The 26,370-nt window shown below is 42.6% G+C and overlaps 2 protein-coding genes across 2 annotated transcripts; one reads left to right on the forward strand and one right to left on the reverse strand.

The window, feature by feature from the left end:
* Window positions 1–10,898: 10,898 nt before the first annotated feature.
* On the reverse strand, window positions 10,899–20,971 carry LOC135500653 (bifunctional 3'-5' exonuclease/ATP-dependent helicase WRN-like). The gene is made up of 18 exons (XM_064792235.1): window positions 20,883–20,971; window positions 19,767–20,395; window positions 19,441–19,516; window positions 19,229–19,296; window positions 18,755–18,863; window positions 18,364–18,438; window positions 17,808–17,997; window positions 17,436–17,542; window positions 16,372–16,917; window positions 16,007–16,087; window positions 15,432–15,626; window positions 14,611–14,953; window positions 14,189–14,301; window positions 13,627–13,786; window positions 13,152–13,244; window positions 12,574–12,736; window positions 11,937–12,082; window positions 10,899–11,402 (listed from the first exon to the last, which is right to left on the reverse strand). The coding sequence occupies exons 2-18, from the start codon at window positions 20,386–20,388 to the stop codon at window positions 11,238–11,240; spliced, it is 3,252 nt and encodes a 1,083-aa protein (XP_064648305.1). The 5' UTR covers window positions 20,389–20,395; window positions 20,883–20,971; the 3' UTR covers window positions 10,899–11,237.
* A 129-nt stretch (window positions 20,972–21,100) lies between these two features.
* Window positions 21,101–25,872, forward strand: LOC135500752 (zinc finger protein 236-like). The gene is made up of 6 exons (XM_064792403.1): window positions 21,101–21,189; window positions 21,561–22,073; window positions 22,301–23,300; window positions 23,544–24,274; window positions 24,446–24,742; window positions 25,020–25,872. The coding sequence occupies exons 2-6, from the start codon at window positions 21,600–21,602 to the stop codon at window positions 25,236–25,238; spliced, it is 2,721 nt and encodes a 906-aa protein (XP_064648473.1). The 5' UTR covers window positions 21,101–21,189; window positions 21,561–21,599; the 3' UTR covers window positions 25,239–25,872.
* The last annotated feature ends 498 nt before the right edge of the window (window positions 25,873–26,370 follow it).

Raw genomic sequence — 26,370 nt, forward strand, 5'->3', positions numbered from 1 at the left:
TGGTGCGATCTGATTTGCCGTTTGGCCTCCAGGGAGGGGGCCAAATCCTAAATTCTTCAAAATGCCATTATTCCTAGTAATGACTTGCCCGATTGGCACCAATTTTATATCATAGGTACATCTAATTCTAACAACCATTCAATGTGTCACCCGGGTCTTCTTTGATTTGACCTACTTTTCAAGGTCACAGAGGTCGAATGTACTGTAAATTGGCCATTTTGGGGAAATTGTAATTGCTTGGACCTACATCAAACCTAACACTACATGACACAATACCATGCTCTTTATCCATCTTTCCTCCACATGAGGTGAGCACAATGGCCCTGGCCATTTCATTTGGGCCATGATCGGTGATTGTAAACTTCTTCTTTTATACGTCCATTATGATTGTTTTATTAAGCAATTTGTAATGAAACATTTTTTGGCAAGGTGTGTATTATCAAGAATTAACAAGGACTTGATTCATTCTTGGAAGTTGTTTAGAAATTATGCCTGATCCATTGTAATAATGACTTCTTTGCCAAAACTTAACTCTTTCAAACTGTGGAGTCCTTGGGCTTTGCTGTTCGCTCCAGTTTGGAAGAGTTCCAACAACTTTTGCTCAATTGAATGCTCTCCACAAATATTTCTATGCATTATTCGTTACTGTCTGTACTCCATTATCCTCGTATTTTGCAAAGTGGCCAATTTGTTATATCGCATCGTCGGCCCGCATTATTTTATGAGGGTTGCTTTGATTCAAAATGTCTGAAAAAAACTTTGACTGGTCTGCTGTTATCTCGATTCCGAGAATCTTTTAATAGGACACGCCAATACACCAAAAACACCCCAGACTGCCACCCTTGAAATTGGCATTCGTGTCATTTTGAAGGAGTTCTAATGAAAGTCACCATTGTGACACAGTTTTGCAAACATACTGAAAAGCATTGTCCTTTCCCAGGACAAGCCACCTTGTTCGCGTATGTGTTATTTTCATACTATTGATTAAGTCTTGCTCTTGAGTGTTTATCAAATGATAGGAATTTTAATGAGGTCATGAGAAACTTGAGTACCAAGATGAGTACGAGTGGAGTTAAGTGACTACCACCACTATGCACTGTGTCTCTCAGTTTATATCCATCCTACAATTCCAAGGCTTGATTATAAGTTTAAATCCAGTCTTCCATTGTACATGTTGTATCATAGAAAGTTTCTAAAGCTTTGAAAACTCCACTGGGTGTGGTTTTTTTATTGTCATTGCCATTATGAAGATGTGTATATTTCAACCTATTAAGTCTATTCATTGATTTGTAACACACTGTAAACAAAACAAAAAAGTGTTTTGGATAGTTTTATGTGACCCATCACAGCAAAATCAGTTGCATGTCACACAGAAGATGAGCCAAAATGACACTAGGAGATAATGGAAGAAATTAATGAACACAGATTTCACCTAGGGCAGATAGCTGTGAAATGAACAACCAGACAGTCTAAATCTCCCAAGCTTAGGGCAACATGTACCTGGTATTGCTGTGACTGGTCACATATGTCTCAGTCAACCATCCATCGACTAACAGCTCTAAGCATTGTTTAACTTCGATGATGGGGATGAGCACATCAATCTCAACTTCTTTATGAAATTCCTCCACGAATTGATGATTAGACATCTCTTATACTTTGGAGTATGATACATCATCCCTCCCTTGAACAAAGTCAGCTCGTCTGTGAATTGCTAAAGGCGTCGCATTGCGTCGCATTACGTATTATTGGTTTGATTGTCTCACCAATCAGCACTGGGGTAGAGCTGTCACTTTGCCAAAACCTCGGTGCGATACCTTGATATTAGCATGCATTTTACCTCCAACCTTGGGTGTTTGGTGGGACAACAAATCACCCTCAGTTCAGCGTCAATTCCTTAAAAGTTACATTTGTAAAAAGAAGTGAAAATATACCTTCATTTTATGGCCAACATAACTGTTTGGGATTACACTGTTTTCAGAGGTCAGTGCGACCACGTTTCAAATTAGAAATCAAAACATGTTTTTTGAGTAACTTAATTTTTGTCTTGTTTCTTACATGCTTTACTTGGAAACTAGCCCAGCAGGCCAGTAGCTAGCTTGTTCTACACCTCCTGCTACACCAGCCAGAGGTTGTGAGAGACAGCTAGTGGTCTATACCCTCAGCTTCACAAAACACATGTTGTGTGGGACAGGGGGATATACCTCCCCTGCTTTTACCACATACAGGTCATGAAAGACTGGGGACACTGTTTGGAAAGACAGGGACCAAGTCGTTAAAGACAGTGAACCATTTTGCCTGCTTCACAAGACACTGGTTGTGATAAACCAGGGTCCATCTCCTGTTTCACTAAATACTAAGTGAAGGAGACGGAGGACCAGGTTGCAAAAGACATTTAGCCAAGCTGTATTATGAATGACTGTGATATTCCTCCTGCTACACCAGCCACAAGCTGTGAAAGACTGGTGACCAACTGGTTGTCATCTGGAGACATGCATTTTGAAAGACAACAGACTAGGTTGTGAAAGGCTGAAAACTGTTCCTCCTGTTACACAAGCTACAAATTGTGAAAGACAGAGGATTGTACCACTGATTCTGAAAGACGGGGTTTATATATCCTGCTACACCAGCCACAAGTTCTGAAAGACCGAAATCTTCCTCCTGCTACACCAGTCGCATGGTCTGTTCAAAGAACAGGGGACCATACCATTGGTTGTGAAATACTGGGTATACCTCCAGCCATGGGTTGTGAGATACGGGGGACTGTGCTTCTTGCTTCACCAGCCACAGGTTGTGAAAGACAGCTAGGGACTTATACCCCCTGCTTCACAAACCACATGTTGTGAAAGACCGGGTACTATACCTTATAACAGGCTGTGAAAGACAGGGGACAACGTTGTGAAAACAGAGAGGGAATCAGGTCATGAATGACAGCTCCTGTCTTTCACAACTTTCTTTCCTTACTCTCAAAACAATCTGCGGCTGATGAAGAAAGAGGTATAAATCTAGTCTTTCACAACAAGTGGTACAGTCCCCTGTCGTTCACAACCTATCACGATCACGCAGACTTAATCGCAGCTGGCTACTCCGAGACGGGGAAAGAAATGGGACAGTCACAGCAAGAACGCCTCCATTGTTGTGTCAACACGGTGAAAGGGATAAGACTGTCATAACCATGTAGACCAGATCAGACCTGGCTGCTCCATGCTATGAAACATGGAGTAGCCGATACTGAGACAGATGTGACAGCATAGACATACAGATGAGACTGCCGCACCGAATCGGGCTAAACAGCCGTCGTGAGAGAGTTGAGAGGGTCAACACCAGACCACACAGGCCTGTCTGCTTCGTCGTGTTGCCGAAACTACTGTGAAAGGGACGAGACAGCTACACAACGAAGCTGTAAAACGATGGAGCTGCCAGACCCGACGATTTGGTCTGGTTGTGACGACAGTGTCATCTTTCACACTTTGTTGGCAGAACAATTGAGAAGCCAGGTCCGATTCCGTCTGGTTGTGACTGCTACATCTCTCTCAATGTGTTGGAAAGACAGTCGAGCGGCCAGGTCCGAATCTGTCTGTGTGATTGTAACTGTCTCATCACTTACCATGTTGGCAAAGCGGTGGAGCTGACAGGATCCACCCAGTCTGGTTGTGACTGTCGCATCTCTATCACCGTTTTGACAAAACAGTGTTGCCCCGATATCTGATTAGTCTGAATGTGGCTGTCTCACCTCTCTCACCGTTTTGGCAAAACGGTGGAGCTATCATGCCCCATTCGGCCTGGTTTAAGCGGTTTCGTCCATACCACAGTTGTTTCAGCGACACGATGATGAAACCAGGCCCGAAAACCAGACCCGATTCGGTCTGGTTGTGACCGTCTTATCTTTCTCACCGTGTTTGTTAAACAGTATAGAGCTGCCAGGTCCGATTCCAACTGGTTGCTGCTGTTTCAATCGGCTAAGCGGTGGAGTTGTCCGGTTACATTCGGTCTGGTTGATGCTGTTTCGTGTCTCACAGTTTTGCAACACGATGAAGCACCTAGGCTTTGTTCCGATTGTGGCTGTTTCATCTGTCTCACCGAGTAGGCACCGCGGCGAGGCGTCTACAAGTCGGTCTGATTCGGTCCGCAAGTCAGATTCGTTCTGCGTGATTGTCTCTTCACCGTGTTGGCAAGACGGTAGAGCCGTCTGGTCTGCTTGCCACTGTCTCGTCTCCATCAACATTATAGCAAGTGAGCTGCTTCGTCAATTTCCGTTCGATGGTGGATGTATCGTCGTGTTAACTATTGGAAAGACAAAGGGGGACAGCCCGATTCGCTGCGGTTTTGGCTGTCACATCTCCCTCACCGTGTTAGCAAGACAATGGAGCTGCCATGCTCAATTCGTGACCAGTCAGAGCAAAACAAGGCGCATGTCGCTCGGAGCTTGGAAGGTTGAGACTGACTGGTTGTTCATTTCACTGCTGCCTGCTGCAGTGAAATTTAATCCTATTTCTTCCTTATTATTAATAATGGAATAAATTAATCTCAGTAATTTAATTTCAAAAGGTGCCCCCCCCCCTTCCCAGAGACCCTCCCCCGGACCAAAAATCTAGCAACTCCACTGCCTGTCATTAAAGCCACAGGGGAAAGACAGTGTCACCACTAACTATTCGTCCAGCTGAGAAGACGCGGAAAGACACTCTCAAGGATATTTCTGAATATCCTGAAATCTGAAAGGTGATATTGACAAATTACCAGGGAAAGAAGTTTGATCTGCGGTCAAGTATTGATTACCCGGGCTTTTTTTATTAGACGGGAGCTTTGGCGCCAAATATTACTCATGATAATGACGTCATCCGGTCATTACCCGATCGTCTGACCACGTGTGAGATGCAGCGGTGCGGCGGTTTCAAAACGTCTCCTTTAAATTCCCGTATTTTACTTCTATTTCGCGAATAAAAACATATTTTGGATGGTAAGTTCATCGATTAGGTATCTTAGCTCAACTATATTCCGATTTTTTGGAGTTTAATTTGTTATCGAGGCAACAATAAGGCTTTTTTGTGCATGGGCAAAAGTGGTGATGGCAGCAGCGTTGCGCGTTGCGGCCACCCTTGCGGAGAGATTTTTTTATAAAAAAATATCGATTCAATGTTCCATGATTCATGCCAAAGTGCCTCAGCCAACTGAACTACGTTGAGATATTGACCACATTTACCAGTGAAAATCATCTTTGAACTGACCAGTCCAGTGCGACAACTGAATACACTGTTTTGGTGGCCTTTCGCATGTTTGCACAGCGAAGCACGTGTGTACACACAAACACGTGTACGCTGTGCACGTGCATGAATAACATGCAAATGCAGTGCATGATGGTATACATTTGAAGGGCCGTTTCGGGGGGGGGGGGGGGGGGGGGGGGGGGGGGGTCAACGAACTACAGACGCTACAATTTATTCAAATTTTGATTATGATTAAAAGTGTAAAATAGATCTTGGTGTTCAGATTTCTGATGTCCCTCTTGGAGACAGGTCAATGTCACCACCGTACCAGACAGAAATAAATTTTGGTGTTCAGGTTTCAGATGTCCCTTGAAGATAGGTCATTGACAACCACAAATATATCTCAGTACGGATTTCGGATGTCCCTTGAAGTCAGGTCAATGTCACAACCACCAGTAGATTTTTGTGTTCAGATGTCCCTTTAAAGGGGCAACTTGGGGGTGGGATTTACCTGGCCAGGAGGATAATACCCCTGCTTGCCACCATGCACCGCCACTTGTAGTATCACTCTAATGCTGATCTATGGTAATGATTATCGCCAGTGTTGTGAGGCAGTTTTGGGCATGGCATATGAATTTAAGACTGAACTTTTTTAACACCCTGTCCTTATGCATTGTTTATTGCAGTTCAACAATTTTTCAATTATTCTGTCTGGAGAGGTTACGGTCCTCCTGGAAGCCATTTTTGTATGAAAAACCATCATATCTAATGCCCAAGTTGCCCCTTTAAGACAGGTCCACAACTATAAATAGGTGTTCAGATTTCTGATGTCCCTAGGAGACAGGTCAATGTCACAACCAGAATAAATTTTGGTGTTCAGGTTTCAGACTTCTCTTAAAGACTGGTCACTGTCACAACCACACATTTATCTCAGTACGGATTTCGGATGCCCCTTGAAGTCAGGTCAATGTCACAATAGATTTTGGTGTTCAGATGTCCATATAAGACAGACTCACATCCACAAATAGGTGTTCAGGATTCAAATGTCCCTTGAAGACAGGTCAACTTAAGAACCTGAAAGATATCCCTGGTGTTCAGATTTTAGATGTCTCTTGAGGACATGTCAATGTCACAACCACAAATCGATGTCAGTGTTTGCTCTGGATTTTGGGCTGTGAAAATTTGCTCTCTGCCTCCTGTTCTTTCAATAACAGGCCAAGATGAGAAACTGCCTTGTTCCTGTCGTCGCGCCTACACTTCTCAGTACGGGAGTAGCTCTGTCTACTGATGCCTTGATGATATTGCCAAGGACAATAAAAAGTTGAATTGTATTTGTTTGGAAATGACAGATGGTGTTGCCTGACATATGAGATCTGTCTTGTGTCTAAAGAGACTGGACTATGCAGGTGTCTTCCATTTGCCATCAAAGACAGAATAGGAAATGACTAAAACTAAGATAGTCAGCTTAAGTATGCCAGATTGATTTGGATAAAATTAGGTCAGAGACACAGCCCATTGCTGGGCTGTTTCCCAGTGGTGGTCAACCCCTGAGGTTGAAAATTATATTGTCCAATTCCATGTAAAAAACAAAATGGTCTGCTTCTGCAGGATCTACATTGAAGACGAACACACAAGAGGAGTGACTGGCCTGGATGGTGGCAACCAAGCTGCTGTTGGGGAAGAGACTGAAGCTAAGGGTCTCTGGTAGGATGACTGACCTGGATGGTGGCAGCCAAGCTGCAATATGGACAACTGTTGGGGAAGAGACTGAAGCGAAGTGTCTCTGGTAGGATGACTGACCTGGATGGTGGCGGCCAAGCTGCAGTTTGGACAACTGTTGGGGGAGAGACTGAAACCAAGCGTTGATCTTTGGTAGGGTATTGCAGGGTTCTCTTTGACATCTTGGCGAGCTGTATGTGAATGTGTGGAAAGACTATGCTCCATCCATCGTGGGACATGAGGCCTCAATGCATCTCTCCATTTCTCTTGGTATTTTCCTGACCAAAAGAAAGGCCCATCTCTCTCATTTAGGCTGTTGTCCTCCTTTCCCCTGTGGTTCTTGGAAAGCATTAGGATTTCTGTGCCCTTGTGTCAACCTCTGGTTCTAGGCGAGATCAACTTTTGGAAGCTCCAAAAATTAACAGTATTAATTGTTTACCTTCTGCAGGTCCAAGAAAACCCTTGTGATTTAAAACAGATTTGTTTTCTTCTACAGGATGATGATTGAAGACGGATCCTTGGCATGCAAGAGCAGGGCTAAAAAGAAAGACTTTGGCTGGGGTGGGATGGTGGCAGCAAGATGCAAAGAGTGGACACCTGTCAGCTGATTGGAGACTTGAACCTTCTCTGGTACATGGTAAGTATCAATATCTATATCTAATTGGAGAATACCTTTGAAAGGGACTAATACTGAAATAAAAATGTCAAGTTCATTTCTCAGATAGCCCTGACCTAATATGGTACCATCTTGGTAAGACAGGAACTTTCCAATATTTTCCAAATCAGATTTTTCCCACAACTTGGGACACAGTGGCTTTGTTAGAAATTAGTTTCATTTTAATTCATTTGCTTTTGAAATTGTTTGTTTGTGCAAGATTTTGTTGAATGATATGCAATGCATGCTGTGATAACCAAAGCTATTGGTGTGTGTTTTGCTCCTGAATAGGTAAGGTAGCGAGCACCTGACTTAACTCTCAGTGCTTCAACTGCAAAAAATATCACAAACTGAATTCGAGAGCCAAGATAAGATGAGCAGCTGGCCAAATACATTCCCAAAAAGTGTTTAGATGATTTCAGAAAGCATGCTGGCTAACCACCATGCCCTTATTCATTCCATCTTAGAAAAAAACGCAGAAGCCAAAGTAGTCCTTGAAAAATTTCAGCAAAGTTTTTTTGTTAAGAGAATTACTCCTTTTTCAGGCCCTGCTGTAGACCATGAGCCATGTGAAGATAGAGGGGCATAATGTTACAGAGCGAGAAGATCACAAGTGGGGCATTCCAAGTTATGACGTTCAAACCAAGGACATCACCTAGAGGGGCACATGACATCGACAGAGCGAGGACAGTAGTACCCTAACCCCTTTTAGAACAGCAGACATCTACAAAAGCACAGCCGTTTTGGGGTCACTGTTTAGAGAATTTTGAGAAGAATCTGAGCGGAAAACCAAGCTGGCTAGTTTGGAAGGTGAACCAAGAATCCCTGTTGCTTATTCTCGAAAACAAAATCCCAACATTAGAAAGGCATCTTCTTATCCCGGGGTGCCTCTCCCTTGGCATCTTGCACCAAAAAAAGAGTGTTCAGGGGTGTATTTCTGATAAAAATGTAGATCTCTTGCTGGTAATGTAGACACCCACACTTGCACAGTGACAAGATTTAAATTGCGTTGCAAGGAATGAAATCAGCACCTCTTGTGTCAAGATTGGTAGGCACCATCTTTAGTCAAAGAATCTTGTGTGTGGTATTGGTCTATGCACTACAATTCTTAATGCTTCAAGTTCTTTTTCACCCTGTTTCAAGATCTGGGGCATGGATGCTAGTGTCACTCAGCTGTCCAAGAGAGATTCAGCACCATTTGACAGTGGAAAGAGATGAACCGGTTGAGTTTGGCATTATTGAGCTATCAGTTCAGCTTCAGTTATCAATCGAGTAGACACTCTTAACTTTTTCAGTCAAATGTTGGAAAGACCACAGTAAAATGAGTGCAAAATGATATTATTGAAAGGCACTTTAGAGAAAATTCAAGTCAATTTCTTTTTCCTTTACTCACAATCAGTCCTAATTATTATTTCAGCTCTGGTTCACCAGTAATGTCCTCAGATGGTACAGTATGACTATGGGATCTTGAGCGTGAAGAATATGATAGGAAAGATGGGACAACAAGAAGACCTGGCCATTATTATTTAGCTGAGAATTGACTTAGGTTTTCAATGCAGGCCTAGCGGTTTAGATATTCTATTCAAATTCTGCAGGAATATGGTTTAATGCTCAGTGAACCCGTCTTCCTGGATGCAGAGAAGGAATGTAGTTAATAATAAGTTACTGTAGCTTAGCGAGTGTAGTGACCTTTTTAAAATATGTGCAGATTCATTTCTTGCTTTGATTGAAGCAATATTGTTGCTACACTCCTAAAGCAGTGGCAATGTTCAGGTCTTTTCTGCCTCGCGGGCAAATTTGCATACCAGTAATTATGTGCAGACTTGGCTCTTGTAGGACTGTGTCCATTGAATGTAACAAAAATAATCGATGCCTATTTACAAATGAAATGAAGAGTCTGCATTTTGGTGCATATAACTGTCGGGTGATTTCGCTCTGAACTTGTGACACTCTGATTAGTCTGAAATAATCATTATCTCGCCCCTCTGGGAAAATTTTGCAGCCGCGTGGCACCTTCTTGTTACCGTCTGAGAGATGGCGATGTCGGAAGGGCATGACGGTGGGCAAACCTATTGCGAATGGGCAGCACAATTGGGTGTAGGATATTCCGAAACCATTGCACACTCCTGAATCTGCGGTGGGTTGGTACCCCACGCTACGTAAGGAGTAGGTTTCTGGGTAAGACTTGGTCCACGTGAATAGATGTAGCCTTAAAAATGATGAGAAGTTGCGAATTGACGCCCTGTGAAGTGTCCTTCGACCAGCTAGTGCAAATCCGGTCACTGTCTCCAGGTCACCATGCCTCGGTCAATGAGCGGGCGAAGCACCCAATGGCTCCGTCAGGAGTACATCGTCAACTTCAGCCCGTAGTCAAACCGGTACGCGCACAAATATCTTAGTTGAGAGTGGGGGACATCAGTAAAGTGCTTCTCATCGGGGTAATACAGTATTGACCCCATTTTTTGTTGGATTCATTTCCACTGAGGAGTGGTCGATAATGAGAATTGCAGGCCAGTCCGATTGTCACCAGTTCAGAGGGCGATTACCTAATAGTTATGTGGCATTCTGTCAAACGGTTAGCTCTTTCACATCCTTTGTAAATTAGTGTTGCTTGTTACATGTCACATTCAATGGTTCCTTTGAGGTTGATAGTTTCTGTGATTCTACTTTACGGTGAGCAAGCTTGTTTTGGCCTATAACTGTGTTGTTTGTGCTCTGTAGTATGTGATTTGAAAAGTTGTAAATCTGGTTATTGGAGTTAAGATTGTACAATGGAATATCCACACCTGGTATTCTAGTTACTGTAGCTTAGATAGTGCACATAGTGACCTGTTTGTTTTCAATTTGAAAAACCTATGTGATTTGCCGCACTGAACCCTCCAGAGATTGTTTACAAATGAAGTGAGCGGTCAGCCGTTTGGTGTAACTCTGGCTATCTCTGTATGTCTTCTGTCACCCTTGAATACAAATGCCTCAACTTCTTCTATCCCATCTCATCACCTTGAGCCACCCAAAAATGTTGCATGTTGTCTCTGAATGTGAATGCCTTTCCTGTCTTCTGTTGCATCTCAATGCATCTACTGTCTTCGGTGGTGTGTTGTATCAAGAGCAGGACAGTGGTTGCAGTAGATACAGGAACGGGTAGGCAAGGTTAGTATGGCCAGGTTGTCTTCAGGAGCAGGCAGGCCGTCTTCAATAGCACAGTGAAGCAGAACCTCTTAAAGCAGAAGGGACCTTGTGTCATTATTGTCTGCAAGAGCTCCGTGAGACAGACCCCAAGTCGGAGCCCTACAAGACTGTGTGATGGAACAAAAAGAATGAAATTGAAAAAATTGATTTTATTACAAACTGGAATAGATTACAGTATGACAAATTGATACAAAGCACCATAAAAAGGTAGTAGAATTTGGAATTGCAGAAAGGCCAAAAGCTTTACCTTTTTCAAAAAGGCAGTCACATTAATTGAAAGATATCAACATGACGAACTAAATGGTACTCCATTTCGCTCTTACACATAACTCCCACAGATAAAGTACATAAATGCAGGACATTTTGTCATGGTGCAAATCCTACACCCGAGCTAGGGTATGATAGAGTGGGTCCTCCAATGTCCCCAGCAGGTCTTGGATCTACATATGACCTCTGTTATGGATCAATTTCATTCAACGCCGTGCAAAACCGAAGGATTTTTTACTGCTAAGTGCCGGTTTCTTGGTCGCAGTGCCACTGGCACCGTTCTGTGAGCTCATCCAACCTGGCAGTTTTCTTTTTCCATTCTGCTCACTAGGAGTCGAAGACACTGAGGGTGACGATACTCTTGCAGTGAACTGAAAAAGAATGAGATGTCAGCATCAGCATTCAATTAGCAATTTAGGCATCTTGAATACATCCACACTGAAGTTGGACCCCTATAAAATGATTTATATCCGGCGTCCTACTGAACCGCATATCATGAAATAAAGATCAAAATGAAGCAATATCAATGCGCTATTCTATCCATTAACCCTTCACTGCCGCAGGGTTTGCAGTTTATAAGTACCCCATGCCCACACCAGGTACAGACTGGGTGACCTTGATCCCAATTTGGCTAAGGAAGTTTCATTGTAAAATAGGTGCATGTAACTTTGAGTTGAGTGCTGCCATCTTGTTTTTTCAGGTGTAACCAACCAAAGTAACTTTGAGTTGAGTGCTGCCATCTTGTTTTTTCAGGTGTAACCAACCAAAGACTTGAAGACAGTGCTTGACGGACAGAACATGGGGAAATTTAGCAGTAAGCATTACTGTGGGCCAGTAGTACACAGTGCATGGACTCTGTAGATACCAAGTGTGGTGGCGAAATAATTAAGTGTCCTGCCCCTTACCTTGGGCCCTTGGTCATTTTGATTGACGTCCAAAGCACCACTCGTACCACCAAATTGCACCACTAGAAGGGCGATGGTAACCTTTATCTGTTCCCATGTCATGTGTTCTGGCAGTACGTCTTTTATTGGCGTCAACTTGGTAATATCTGAAATTCACACGAATACTTGTAAATAAACATTCACCCATCCCAAGGCCGATTTTGGAGAGCTTTCAACAACATCATCGGAAAGACTTATTTTTTTGAGGACAAGAGCTCCTTGGAGGTGTTGATTTTGATTCTGCACAACACCGAACCATGAAGTGATGTATCTAGATTATGCCTGTTAGCAATGCTGAGCACGTTTGCTTTTAAATACTCCCTCTATACATTGAGGAGAGTTTCTGTACACAGAGGCTTCTGGTTACCCTTTAAGGAAATATTAGTTCATATCAAGTCTACATGTACATGTACTAACATTTTGTGGGCATTTTCAGATGCACCCTGAAGCGTCCTCTCCATAAGAGTGGTGTAACTAAAACAATGGCAAGCCTTTCAGTAATTTCCAGCACTTTAATCCTACCCCTACATATCTGAAGTCCAGAAATAACTGACGGTCTTTAAAAATACTCGGACCATCCTCAAGGGAATATACCTACCTGAGTTAATAGGAGGTGCTCTTATCGCGTCTGTGATCTGCTTTCGGACCTGAGGTGTCAGTCCCAACTTGGCCGGATCCACAGACCAGCCTAACTTGATAGCATCACACAAGTGATTGACGATAGATCCCTCTTTCAAATTCCGCATTTTCGCAACCACTGCCTGGAGAAGGAAATAATTCTGTCGGGCGAGCAGCACATTTTCGATCTATTTTCTATTTTATGAGGCAATAAGTGAAATATGACATCCTCCTAAAATTTATTAGATGACTATGAGGTAAAAAGATAAAAAGGTAAAGTTGGCTTTGCTATTGTCCAAGACGCTAACGGCTCATCCGGCCAGAGCTTATCCCGGTTCCATCGCATTTTGAAATAGACCAGGAGTATTTCACCCCAGGATAGGATGGTTAGGATAGGTGAAACACCTATCAATCTCATCTCAACCCCTATCCCTAATCATGGACCTTAAATGTCCTTAATAGAGAGGGTGTCCTTATTAGAGAGGAGTCCACTTAAGGAGGTTCCACTGTATCTCTGGAAGTTCAGACTGACCGATCACTCTGTTCTGTGTTACTTACAACAGACTGATGTTGATGGTACATCATGAAGGACGTCCTTGATGTGTTAGACAGTTTTGTAAGGATAGCCTCATCAATACTCCGACTGGCATTCTGAAAAACAGCAAGAGCAAAACATTTTTTTTGTTCAAATCCTCAAATGTTTCTTGTTATATTTTCTTCCATTTGGTTTGGTTTTTCCCTTTTTAAACTGGAAATGTTTTGCTCCCTTGACCATGAAGGACAAAGTGACAACCAGACAGTTTCGAAACTTCAACTTAAGGATTAAGAGACGGACACCAAAACCAGTGTAGCTCCTTGCTCCAGGTTCACGGGAATTGCACCGGTAATTGCAACAGTGTCGCCAGGCAGATTATTCTCACCCTTCTGAAAGGGGTGTGGATTGAAGCTGCCGAGTACTTACAAACATTTCCATGGATAAGGATGTGTATACACCTTCTTTGGCAGTCCCCCCCCAAGGTTCCATGTAACTTACCAACATGGATGCTGATGGTTTCTCCTCCACAAAGTTATCAAGGCTGTAATCGTTCTCCTTACAATGCGCAATGATATGTTCCAGGAAATCAGCACCGAATTTGTCGATCTTGACCTCAGGGAAGTCTTCAAGTTTGAGTAGGCCATCTTTTGTGCTTGGTCTGAAATGGACAAAATCGCACGTCATGTAACAAAGAAAGGAACCAGCCTATTTTTCCTACCTCATATAAACACAGTGGCTGGGCCTTGGGAGGTTGGTTTGAGTTATGTCAAAACGAAGATTCCCCTAAATGTACATAGACAACTGAAGAACTGTTTTCGCGTTGACAGCCATTGCATACAGTGAATGTTGTCCATGGAACCTCCCTAATCAGACACCACTCCATTAACGACACCCTCTCTATCAAGGACACTAGTTTTGGTCCCAAATTGGTTGTTTCCGTTGACTTTGACCTCTGTAATCAAGACACCACTCTGTTAAGGACAGCATTTGTCAGTCCTGTGGGTGTTGTTTATAGAGAGGTTCTACTGTATTTTAGTGATGTGTTGAATATTTCGCCTACCTAATTCCAGCCATGTCTACCAGCACCTTATTACTGGCGACCATATAGGGAGCACAGCCCTGTTCATCTGCCAATCTGTTCCTCAAACCAATAAGAGACGTGTACATCTTGCCCTAAAGAATAGATACAAAGCAAAATGTACAATCCCAAATGATTAGTTTATATGATGCTGGCGCAAAATTTGTCCAGCAGCATTGTTAGGGCTCGGCCATAGTCACAACACATTAGGTTCGATAATCACGAAAGAAAGAGCATTGATTCGACCTACCCTAAGGATAATCTAGTGTTGTACAACATCACTATGTTTTGGTAAATGTGATCTGGTCACATTCCTGAGTTTAACTAAGAATCTTTGGCCAGAACGCTATAAAAGACACTTTACAAAAATAACAGTAACCGAGAGCCTGACTAGGCTCACATACCCTAGCAGCCTTCTCCTCTGGTGACACTGCTGGTACGGCAGAGGTCACACTCGCCGAGCTCTGTTGGGCGGCCAGCCAGGAACTCTGGGGAACAGACGGTAAAATCCTGGGCAGATTCTCCAGCATCTTCCTCTCCTCCACACGCTCCTTCTCGACCGCCCTGATTTCTTGATTCGGAACCATCATGAGTTGTGGTTCATTCTCGCACTTTAGCTTTTGAAGAAGTCGACTCCCCGATGTGCTGAATTTGAGGATTCGACCGACACCAAATGATTCTTCTTGAAGGTATCCGGAACAGACCATTTGGCGCCCGAAGGCCTTCCACCACTTCTCTGGATGATAACTGAAAAGGATTAAATGATCAGCATATAAAAAACTTTTGAAATGAAAACATCCTCCCACAGGGCCTTTTTCAAGTTTCCATCACGAAAATATGGGCGTCACTAAGCTTTTAAATAATATCAGTATGACTCATTTGGGCTTTGGCCGCGCATGGTCGGGTTGAAGTGAAAGTCGACTGGGCAATAGCCCACGTCGAGAACGGCTCATCCGGCTGGAGCTTATCCTGGTTTCCATGGCATTAAGCGACTGGGAGTATTACTCCCCCTGGATAGGAGCGCATGGTCGGGGAGAGGCACATCATCCTCCTGGCCACCTGAATCCCAATCCTAAGTTGTCCCTTTAAAAGTTTGTCTGAAAATCTTTGTTTGGAATGTCCTAAACCGCTTCAGGTCAAAAAATCCACAAGGATCAAGTAGCCATGGATGATGAGCATGAAATAGTGAACAATATCTAAACAAAATAGAAATTTCAACACATACTCTCCGGAGCCAAATTTTGGTCGATGAACCAGATACGCTGGCATCTTCTGAGCGGTGGATCCTCTCAGGAACAGGACGGGCACTCCCATACCGTATCTCTCACCGGTCGCCTCAATAGCGCTGAGGAAATCTCTCGCCTCCTTGCCCAAGTTCACCTCCCTTGAACCCTGTGACGAACCAGTCGCCAGAGCTTTGCTGCAAACAGATTAGATATCACAAGAGTTTAGATGCAAAAGCCGCTGAAGCAGAGTATGACTGAAATATATCAAGTTTGAAGAGTTTTAGAATAGAAATTGATGCCTCACAGCTGTCAGTATTGGTCGTCTCACTAAAAACCGCTCAGATGGTGCGGTCATTTTGCTCAAAACCTTAGCTACCATCTCGGTTTTCACCAACAGTTTAGCTCCCCCCTCGCAGGTCTTTGGTGAGGCAAGCAATAACTCCAGTTCGCTTTTAAGTAACTCCTTAAACCAGAGTCAAACCAGAAAAGTTGCCTTTAAAACACTCAATCAAAAGTTCACAAAATGGCCATGAATATTTCCAGATTGACGGACACGGTGCTTTGTAATACTTACTTATATTCTCTACAGTTGTCACAACAGTCGTCACTACCGCCTATGTTGGCCATATTGTCTTCAAAGTGCGACAAAATAGACCTGAAAAGGTATGTCAGCATCATGATTTTAAAGGGGTACATCATTTGTAATTACTGGCGGCTCATCAAAATAGAAAAGCAGTTATACACCTTTACAAATTTTAACCTACAGCTTACATCTTTAAATGCGTTAAAGAGGTCAAGACGTACCCATCTAACACGGCAGACATCTTAACACTGCATTCACACTCGCAGCTACGGGATTAGTAAAGCAACTTTTAAAAGAATGTGAGTTAAAAGCAGAAAGACTCACATATAACATTTCAGTTTTTATCATCAACTTACTTTCGTCGACATTCAGTCGTAGCCAGATACTGCTCCATCTTGTTTGCCATCTTCAACTTGTGTGCCATGAACGTGGCGTTCATTTTGTCAGCAGAACTATTAAGGATAAATTTGTTCGTCACAAAGTCTCTGATTGCATAGGCACTGTGACAATAACTCTGCTGCCCGTCCCGCCCCGCTCGGCCAATTTCTTGATAGTACGACTCTATATCTTTTGGCGCGCCATAATGGATGACTTTCCGTACGTCGGGCTTATCGATGCCCATCCCAAACGCAACTGTAGCGACGATCACCTTTACTTTATCAGTCACGAAACTTCGATGCGATTCTTTCCGCTCTGCAAAGCCTAGACCGGCATGGTACCGCGCACATGGTACTTCCATCCCTCTAAGGACTAACGTCACGTTTTCTGTTTCTTTCTTCGTCGGGCAGTAGATTATCGTCGGTCCAGGGAACTGTAGCTTCCCATTGATGAGTTCCATGTGATGTTTTAGGTCCCGGTGGATGTCATTGGACTTGAGCGAGACAGAGAGGAAGAGATTCGGCCTGAAGAAGAAACAGTAATGTAATACTGTAATTTTTTAGATTTTAAAAATGACCTTGATTCCAAAAATGAGTGGTAAGAACTGACCATACTATATATTTCATTACATTTGGCTTTTGCTGTTTTTCTTCTTGGTAGGCAGCCGAAGAGTAGAACTTCATTTGAGGAAGTGCCCCATTAATACAAATACAGATAGAGATTTAGGAAACACCTACACAGAATAGGCTTGCGAGAATCTGCTCACTGTGAAGCTACAGACCACACTATATCTCATGTAATTCTGACCTGCTCCCCAATTGATAGAGAGGAATAATGGCCAACAGATAGCACTCGGACAACAAAGTTCTGAGCCACTCTGTGGCGGAACATGCCGACTTATCGGTGAACATCAGTCCTAAAGTCTCCTCAGCATGTGGCGGAACTCTCTAGGACATCTCACTTCGTCACCGAAAACAAACTGTCTAGCGTGCATCTTTAAAATCCTGAACAGAGGAAATGGAGAATATAAACAACTCTTCACCTATCAAATCCAGTAGAGGTGACCTGTGGTGTCTTGAGTTTCAGCGATCGGCAGATATCCTTTCGAACCTCAGGGGTAGCAGTGGCAGTCAGTGCCACTAGTGGCACCTGAAAAGTCATTCAATGAGTAGAGATGTGTATATTTTTAGCAAAATGTGAAATGCTTTGGCAAAAAAGGCGCTTGCCACATATTGAGAAAACGTTTAGTTTTTTTCATGAAAATGATTGTATAGGTAAAAAGAACTTCCCAAGTTGTCTTGAAGCTGCCTGGAGGCTATTATAACCAAGTAAAACATCAGTAAGGAATGCTATTAATGGTCTTAATATTGAGTAACTAATCTACAGTTTTTCTCAAAATACCTTTGTTGCGTACCTTAGGGAGAAAGTTCCTAATGTTTCCCAGTAACCTGTAGCCCGTTCTGAAGTCGTGCCCCCACTGAGAGACGCAGTGGGCCTCATCTATAGCTATCAAGTCAATACCAACATTGGAGTCTATGCTCTTCATCAGATCACTCGCCTCACAAGCCAACTCTGGAGTCATGTACAAGATGCGATATACACCTCTGAAAAAAGTAACTCACTGAATTTAGACTTAGACCGACAGATTCTCAAAAATTTGAAGTCTGCTGGCTAAGTTTGAGGCAAGTGTGGTGACACAGTGGAAAAGCATCTGACTTGTGATCAGAAGGTCAGGGGTTTGAGACTCAATCACTCAGTACTTTCCACTGGTCTGAAATAGCCAAGTATAGTGCAGTTTATGTGCTCCGAAAAAAGGTTTATGGACTAGGCTGGGGAACAAATTGTGAAGTGCTTAGACTCAGAGAATGCACTGAAAAGTATAAAACTGCTACATATAAGAACTTTGATTTCATTTTCATTTCCAGGCATCTGAATGTGGCACTTACAGATATATTTATAGAATAACTTACTTCAAGACGTCACATCGTACTTTGGCATTGTCAACCTGTGAACTTCCAAGAAAGGTTGCTTTGATGTTGGCAAGACTGAAATGAACGGTCGCTCATTTAGAAATACAGTAGAACCTCTGAAGTGTCCTGATCAGAGAGGTCAAATTGAATGGAGACAACCAATTGGGACCATAAGTAGTGTCCTTAATAGAGAGGCTGTCCTCAATACAGGGGTCCACTAAGGGAGGTTCCAGAGTAGTTACATGTATCATAACAGGGTACCATATACCAGATTTTTTAAATATCCACAGTACTTTTTGAACACTTATTTGGTTTGTTAGCTGAAAGCACATGACTATAGGATCATCAGTTAAACTCTGCTAATGGCGTAACTGTCCTTTAGCAAACTTACCAACAAGCCATGACCTGGTCCTCCATCAGTGATATCAGCGGCGAGATAACAATCGTCATGCGACCAGTATACAATGATGGGTACTGGTAGCATAAACTTTTACCATAGCCTGCAATTACAACAAAACAACACAATATAAAGTCGAGTTGTGGGTTCTCAATTTACAGCGGGTTTTCTAAAGGTAATCTTACTCCTTCAGATACTGTTAGCTACCAAGTCTTTATGTTGGAAATATAATGTATCATTGAGGAATAACGTTCAATTTAATCATAAAAAGTTATGGATGATACAGTTTAGATTATACAGAGACTGCCATGTTGCCTAAAACTGCTTGTCCATACACTGTTTGCTTGCGCAGACTGCAGGGTTTCCGTGTTCCGGGTTAGCTTATTATTGAACACAGAACATAGAAATTTTGGCTTCATGACCGACTGGGTCTTTGCCCGGCCTTATGACCTTGAGACAGAAACCTACCAGTAGCCATGATGACACACTGATCTCTCTTGTCATTCAGAATGGAATTGATGATTTTCCACTGCTTTCTGGAAAATAACTAATAAAATGACTGGAAACTTGAGAAATTTTACAGCCTTTAGTAAATGTCATTAAGCATAGACAATTATTTTTGAGCTGGTGAGCAGCTGAAATTTGTTAATACAATTGTGTCAACAAAAATGAGAACTTACGGTCTGAACTTAGAATATCCAAAATATTGCTTCAGCACTTTGGAATATTTAGGGTCAGTTGGCTGATGTAATGCATCTGAAATATGAAGGAGACGTTTCCAAAGGCAACGTAAAGTTTTGGAGAAAAATCTCAACTAGAATCCATTCAGAAGTTATTGGGTTGTCATAAATAGTAATGAAAAGTAGTGGTCTTTAAGTTTAAATGACATCTCTTTGTCACTTTTCTGGCACAAGGCTGTTTTCGCAGAAGATACATACATGTATCTTTCATGTTAAGAAATCTTGATTTAGACCTCTATCAGCTATTACTTCATTTCCACTCTCACCATCAGTATCCTCATCTGTGTCTTCTTCGTCATCTTCTTTTGTCTCCTCAACCAGATCAACCTCGTCTTCGCCACCAAAGTCAATATCATCATCATCATCATCCAGGAATGCTTCCATAAGACCACTGATCTCTGCCTTTGATAAATTGGCATCAGGATGCCCCTTTGTATCATCCGTAAAACTAGAATTCAGTTTCACATCTACGCTATCGACGGAGTCCTCACCACCTTTAATGAGACTTATAGCAAGTCCACCTTGACCATTGATGTCTACACTGTTTTGTACGCTGTCACAAACGCCATTCTTAGACATGTCGTGTCTGTCATCAAACATATCTGATGATTCATCGATCACGCTGCTGCTATTAGTTTTATCAGCATCACAATCTTCATCTTTGCTGGGGAGAGATGTCTCAGGATGTGACATATTTTCAGCACATCCTAAAGTCGATTTCAGAATTTTGCTAACTTTTGTGACAGATTTACGAGCACTGTCGACGTGATAGTCAATCTCAAATAGCTCATCATCAGGAATACCTCCGTTACCACAGTTCCTAAGTAACAATGATGCTGCGTCAACTTGGCTCAGGATATCGCTCAGTTTACTTTTGATCTCCTCCATGACTCACCTAATATTAAAAAGTAAATTAAATAATTATTGAAATGTGTTGTTTTGCAGTTGAGTGCAACGCAGTGTTTTCTTTGAAGTGGATATGCGTCAGAGGTTATGTCAGTTTGTGCAAACCGTACCATATCATCATATCCGGGACCGAAGCCGAAGGCAAAGTTCTGAAGTGTCGTACTTTCGATCATTATTAGTTGTGGGTTTTCAGTATACTTCAATCAAGTTATGCCTCATGTGCCGATGCTAAGTACCAGTTAAAATAAGTGACTATAGACTACAAGTGAAATATAAATAGACTGCTGACATGGTGTACACGCATACGCATGCATACACAGCACTTTTCAGGAACACCCTTGCCTTTTCACTTTCAGCATGCAGTGCAAGGCCAAGGGCGAGATAAATTCATTGGCACATCTTTCACACAAGCACTGTCGGCGAAAATTTCATGGTTCTTCTTCATCTCTATATTTTCTTTTTGTTCATTAACTAACCTGATTCCTTCTAACACGGTTTGATCGACGAGAAATTGCGAATAAAGTGGACAAATTTATAATTCCCTCCTTGCATCCCCGATTTTCACCATTTTGTTGACGTCATTTTGATTTTCTACTTCCGTCCGACGAGTCTGGCACAAGCCGAAAAATATCCCTTCGCTTTGTATTGCAAAATGTACAAGCATGTGTGGCGAGTTCATAACGATACGCGCAAGGTTGGTTTGGGAGTTGAGAGGGGAATTCTGTTTTTGTTTTCAAATCCCAACACCCTTCGTGGAAAGATCACCTCAAAGTCATTTCAGAGGCAAGTCTACATCAAATAAAGTCGGTTTTATTGTTAACTAAGGTTTCAAGTACCTGATCAACACCAACATTTGATGTCAATTACAGTATTTATTGTAGATTGACGACAAATTTGAATGGTCATAATCTGATTATCTGAATTTCAGCAATAAAAATATGAAAGTCAAATGCAGACTAGGCTGACCAATAATAGTAATGCCCTTAACCCTAGCCTCTCTCCCAGTGAGAGTTTATAGTAACTGGCTACTACTTCTACCAATAACTATGTCAATGCACCTGTACCATCCTGAAGAAATCGGGGTTAGTGTCATAATTTACTTGGGATTTCAGTTTCAGTTTCACTCACTGTTGTCCATACATTTCTAATTTCAGTACCTCTCATCTTGGGGGCAAAGACTTGCCAAATCAATCATGGATGAGATCCCAAGCACAAGTTGCCAGGGCAACGTTGCCAACATTGTCCTCATCCCAGATCAGACAGGTGACCAAAACAGTGCCGCTGTCGCAGCATTGCAACAGCAGATCATCGCCATAGTCACAGATGCTGGTCAGCAGGTGTCGTCCCCTGCCAGCACCGTCGGGACAATCTTTCACGATATGGGCCAAGACATCAACTGCACCTTCACCCAAGCCATGACGACCCTTCAACAGCCTATGATGCAGACTCAGCCAATCATGCAGAATCAACCGATCGTGCAGACCCAGCCATTGATGGAGAGTGTTCCAGGGCAGGATTTGACTCCCCTTACAGGACATGTTCACACCGTCACGGAGGTCGGAGAGAACACGGACGCAACACTCGCAGCATTTGAAGCCATCACGGTTCTCGCGGATGCCAGTAATCGTCAAGGCCATGGGGAGGTCCAAGACTTGGAAGAAAGAAAGGTAAATGTTGTCACTAGTGCCTAGGACAGGATTCTTCTTGAGGATGGGTGTTCTTGGTATTATTTCTCCTGAATCACATGAAGAGTTTAGATGCAAAAGCCACAAAGTCCACTTCAGGGTTTTTTTCGGGTGAAGATAACCTTTCTGCTGTGACTCGAAGTCTAATGGTTTTTGCATTAAAATTTAAGGCTTTTAGCAGTTGAACCCCCATATCTTTTGCCTTTCAGGTCTACTCATCAGTGAAAGCAAGTCTGTCCAAGTCGTTAGTCTCTGAAGTTGTGAGGAAGGCTGGGAGCCTGGAGAGTGTACTTACGAACATCGCTACTCAGTTGAGCATAAGGAACATCCTGTGTGAATATGATGAAGGGACTGGCGTCTATACGCTTGATGGCGACGTAAAAGAACTCGTAAAACTTCAGGATGTTCTGATACATTACTACGATGAAAATATTGACTTTAATGTCGAGAATATTTCACCGAGCAAGGCATTCTGTGAGACTAAAGACCAAGGCGTTGCCTGTGATATCTTACGGACGCCTGTAACGAAGTCGAAGTCTGGTCGGCTACTGAGTATGAGAATTTGCGAGGATTCCTTCGACAACAATGATGCAGAGTATGGAGATGACATGGATGATGAGTACGTTCCGACCATTCGTAACAAACGTCGGCATTTGAAACGGAAGAGGGAACCGCCGAAGAAATTACGCGAGATCATTTGCGAATTCCCTGGAAAAGCTTCAACAAGCAGGAACATTGGTCCAAGCAATATGTCAAACATTCCTGTTGAAAACTTTACAAGCATTCTTGGTCCGGTCAGTCAGACTGTTGATGATGGCTCAAAGATGCTGAAATTTGAAGTCCAGCCAAGTCTACTGGGAACACAGAAATTGGAGACTCCGAACCTCCAAGAAGAAACAATGCTGGCACAGTCGAACGAGGATGTTGTCAGTTTACTTGAGAAGCCATTAGAGGGCGATGATGCTAGAGGATTCATTAACATTTCAAACTTGACGGGCGTTGTCCAAGCAGGATCAGTTGAGGCAGAAGATTTTGCCAAATATGTTGACATGGATGCAAATGATTTGCTCGCTGAAGGGACGTCGGTTCTCGGGGGTGATGTGGAGAAACCAGAACTGAAGCCTCCACTGGAACTGCCGCCGGTTACCCTTAGTGATGAGGAGGCTATGGCTGCGATGGAAAGGGAGGAGGTCGAACAGAAAATTAGAGGTAGGTCGATTGTTTTTAATTGTTGTAGTGTACCTGGTGAATGCGTTTGTCAGTTCAGTTGCAGGTATCTCCAGTTATAACGAGAAGGATTTTGAAGAGACCTAGATGGATTCGTTTTATCAACCCAGATTGGGTGCTGAACCCGCCGAATGGTTAATAAATAAATGGCAATATAAGGCAAAAGTGGTGATACAACATTGCAGAATGTTAGTTCCATTCTTTAATATGTCTTTAATTTTTCAGTTGCCAAAGGAAAAGTCATGACTTCACCACTGCAGACGTCACCAGAGAGGAAAACGAAGAAACGCAAGGACTACGATTCTTTGATGCCTTACAAGTATCACTGCGAAGATTGTTCCTTCAAGTCGAAGCGTGAGAGTCACTACATAAAGCACATGAAAATCCACAAGGACAATCCGGATCTGACAATCCTAAAGTGCAAAGTGTGTGATTTCAGGACAATACGCCAGTGTCACTTGAAACGTCACCAAGCGGAGCACAGTGCAGAGATTTTACAATGTGGTCAGTGCTCATATAAAACCACTGATGAAGACTTGTTGAAAAAACACACCGTAGCAAAACATTTGCATGGAAAACCACCATCTACGGCTACAGTACAACATTGTCCAAAGTGCAACTATAAGACGACTCGTCCATATCACTTTGAGCGACACCTACGGGTCCACGCAGATATTCTGGGCATGTTGACGGGGGAGGAGGATCAGTCGGCAACGGTGAATTTAGTCCACTCGTACCAATGTCCAAAATGCCCATATCATACGAAAAAGAAGGAGCATTTCGTTCGCCATCTTGGTGACGTTCATTCGGAACATCGCCCTTATTTATGTGACACGTGCGGCAAGTCCTTTAAGCGAGCAGACGCACTGAAGCAACATCGCGATGTCCATGTTGACAAAATGGCACGGATGCTGCCGTACACTTGTGTGACTTGCAAGAAAAGTTTTAAATCAAAGGTGAGGCCAAATATGAAGTTAGCAGAGGGTCGGAGGCAAAACAACTTATGTTCCAACCTGTACGATGCCAATTTGGCAAATACGACGAAATACGAAAAAGCGCTATATAAGAACTAACCATCATTATTATTATTACTACTAATTATGGTTGTTTTTTTGTTAATTTTTCAGGCCCATATGAATGACCACAAAACGAAACACACCAACGTCAGAGCCTATCTCTGTGAGATCTGTGGAGCGTCGTTCAAGACCAAGTCAGTCCAACGGAAGCACATCATCTCCATCCATAGGAATCCTCGAGCCTACCGCTGCCCGCACTGTGATAAAAGATTCAATACGAAGTTCGCACTGCAGAGGCACAGCACAACGCACATGGTTCCAGACGGACTGATCAGGACAACGGATGTCCCTATGTCGGAGCATGAAGTGGTGAACATCGATGGGCAACAAGAGACACAGTATATCCAGGTAAATTGTTGTTGGGTTCTGCATATAAGGGGAACACCATTCATCAATACTGCAGTTCAAGAAAATAGAAATGCAGCCATACACATTGCTGTAGTGCAGTTGCGAACTAATTTGCTGAACTTTGGTATACATAGTATTTGAATACCATTTGGCACAAAGGCAATGTTGAAATTTGTATTCAGTTCATATTAACGCAATTGGATTTGTTTTTCTGAAATTGTTTTCCTTGTCTGAATACTCACAAATGCCAGTATGATAAGAATAATTTCTTCTCCAGGTTGAAGTGAATCCATCTTCACAGCTCACGACCATTCAGACGATACCCATAATGCAGATGGAGAACGCGCAGGTCCAAGATGTCATCATGAAATCAGAGGATTCATTCGTAGAGCAGGCAGACGGAACAAGAATTGTTCCACAAATGTATTCAGGGCCTGGCGAAGCAACAACAGCGCTACTGTATCTGACGACTGGGAACTTCCCTGGATCGTTTTAATTTTATGGATTCGTACTTTGCGTAGCGAAGGATTGTTTTCTGTCAGGATGCCATATAATAAAAGTATAGATATAATCCATACTTGATAATGCAAATATTAGTAGAACTTACATGTACAGTTATTTACGAGATGTCCATGCAAGTTAATGTGTGGTTCTCAAAAATACTGTGCTACCAGGCTTAAGCCAGTTGAGGCATGACTGTAACACATAAGCATTACACGTACATAAAGTAAGCATATTCTACAAGTGTCTTTCAATTCGCTTAAACACACTGACACAGTATATTTGAGCTACATGTGTAATATATACATGAACATGCAGTATGCCTATTTATTTAAACAATGAAGTGTAGATTATTTGTAAATACATGTATAGGAATATACCTCCAAGAAGGCTGAAGTTATATAAGATATTGTCATTTCGCCGAACGTTTTACTCTTTTCGTTACTCCACAAAGATAAAGACACAAACATGTACATGTAAATCTCATCAAGATTAACTCTTGCTCTAATGAATTGTGAATAAATCTGAATTTATCTATCTGTGCTCTTATTGTGTTCACTTCTGTTCCTTTCAATCGAATTGTTTTCCCAATGCAGCAGTCATTGTAACCCTGTACCCCTCTGGTCATGCAATCCACACTTGGTATCTTCGCCTCGGGCTGGGATTCAACTCTTATTTACTCATTAATTAAGCTGAGACGTCGGGAGTTCCACAAATATCCCACGAATTCTTTTGGTGTCTTCAAATGATGTGCACCTAAGAGCAATTATTTTGATAAAAAGCAACAGACAGTCCACTGAAAACAGCAGTGTCCTGCAACTTCCAGGACTACATATGTATGAATAAAATTCAAGTCGACAGATTCAGACACAACCTGTGCACAAGAGAACATTTCCCACACTCAACTTTGCTTTGAAAGCTATGTCTTGGGGGAGACTGGCCTTCTCAGCTTTGGCCGGCAACCAGTCCAAGAGAAGGACCACTTCGAAAAACCAACACGGTTAGACGTCGCTAGTCAACATGTGTGACGGCAATACTTGACCAGCCAGTTTGGTGTGGAATGAATTGAAAATCGGGTCCCCACGTACATTCACAGAATGAGATGCACCAAACGCATATCAATGGCA

This window comes from Lineus longissimus, chromosome 16 (assembly GCF_910592395.1).
Source record: "Lineus longissimus chromosome 16, tnLinLong1.2, whole genome shotgun sequence".
In the NCBI taxonomy this organism is placed as follows: Eukaryota; Metazoa; Nemertea; class Pilidiophora; order Heteronemertea; family Lineidae; genus Lineus; species Lineus longissimus.

Excerpts from the sequence above, each read along its gene's own strand:
- LOC135500653 (XM_064792235.1), bottom strand. The coding sequence starts at position 20,388 with ATGGAGGAGATCAAAAGTAAACTGAGCGATATCCTGAGCCAAGTTGAC. Across the intron at positions 19,517-19,766 it reads CACAGATGAGGATACTGATG|ATGCATTACATCAGCCAACT; the intron begins GTGAGAGTGGAA and ends TTCATATTTCAG. Across the intron at positions 17,998-18,363 it reads GTACGATGTGACGTCTTGAA|AGGTGTATATCGCATCTTGT; the intron begins GTAAGTTATTCT and ends TACTTTTTTCAG.
- LOC135500752 (XM_064792403.1), top strand. The coding sequence starts at position 21,600 with ATGGATGAGATCCCAAGCACAAGTTGCCAGGGCAACGTTGCCAACATT. Across the intron at positions 23,301-23,543 it reads GGTCGAACAGAAAATTAGAG|TTGCCAAAGGAAAAGTCATG; the intron begins GTAGGTCGATTG and ends TTAATTTTTCAG. Across the intron at positions 24,275-24,445 it reads AGAAAAGTTTTAAATCAAAG|GCCCATATGAATGACCACAA; the intron begins GTGAGGCCAAAT and ends TTAATTTTTCAG.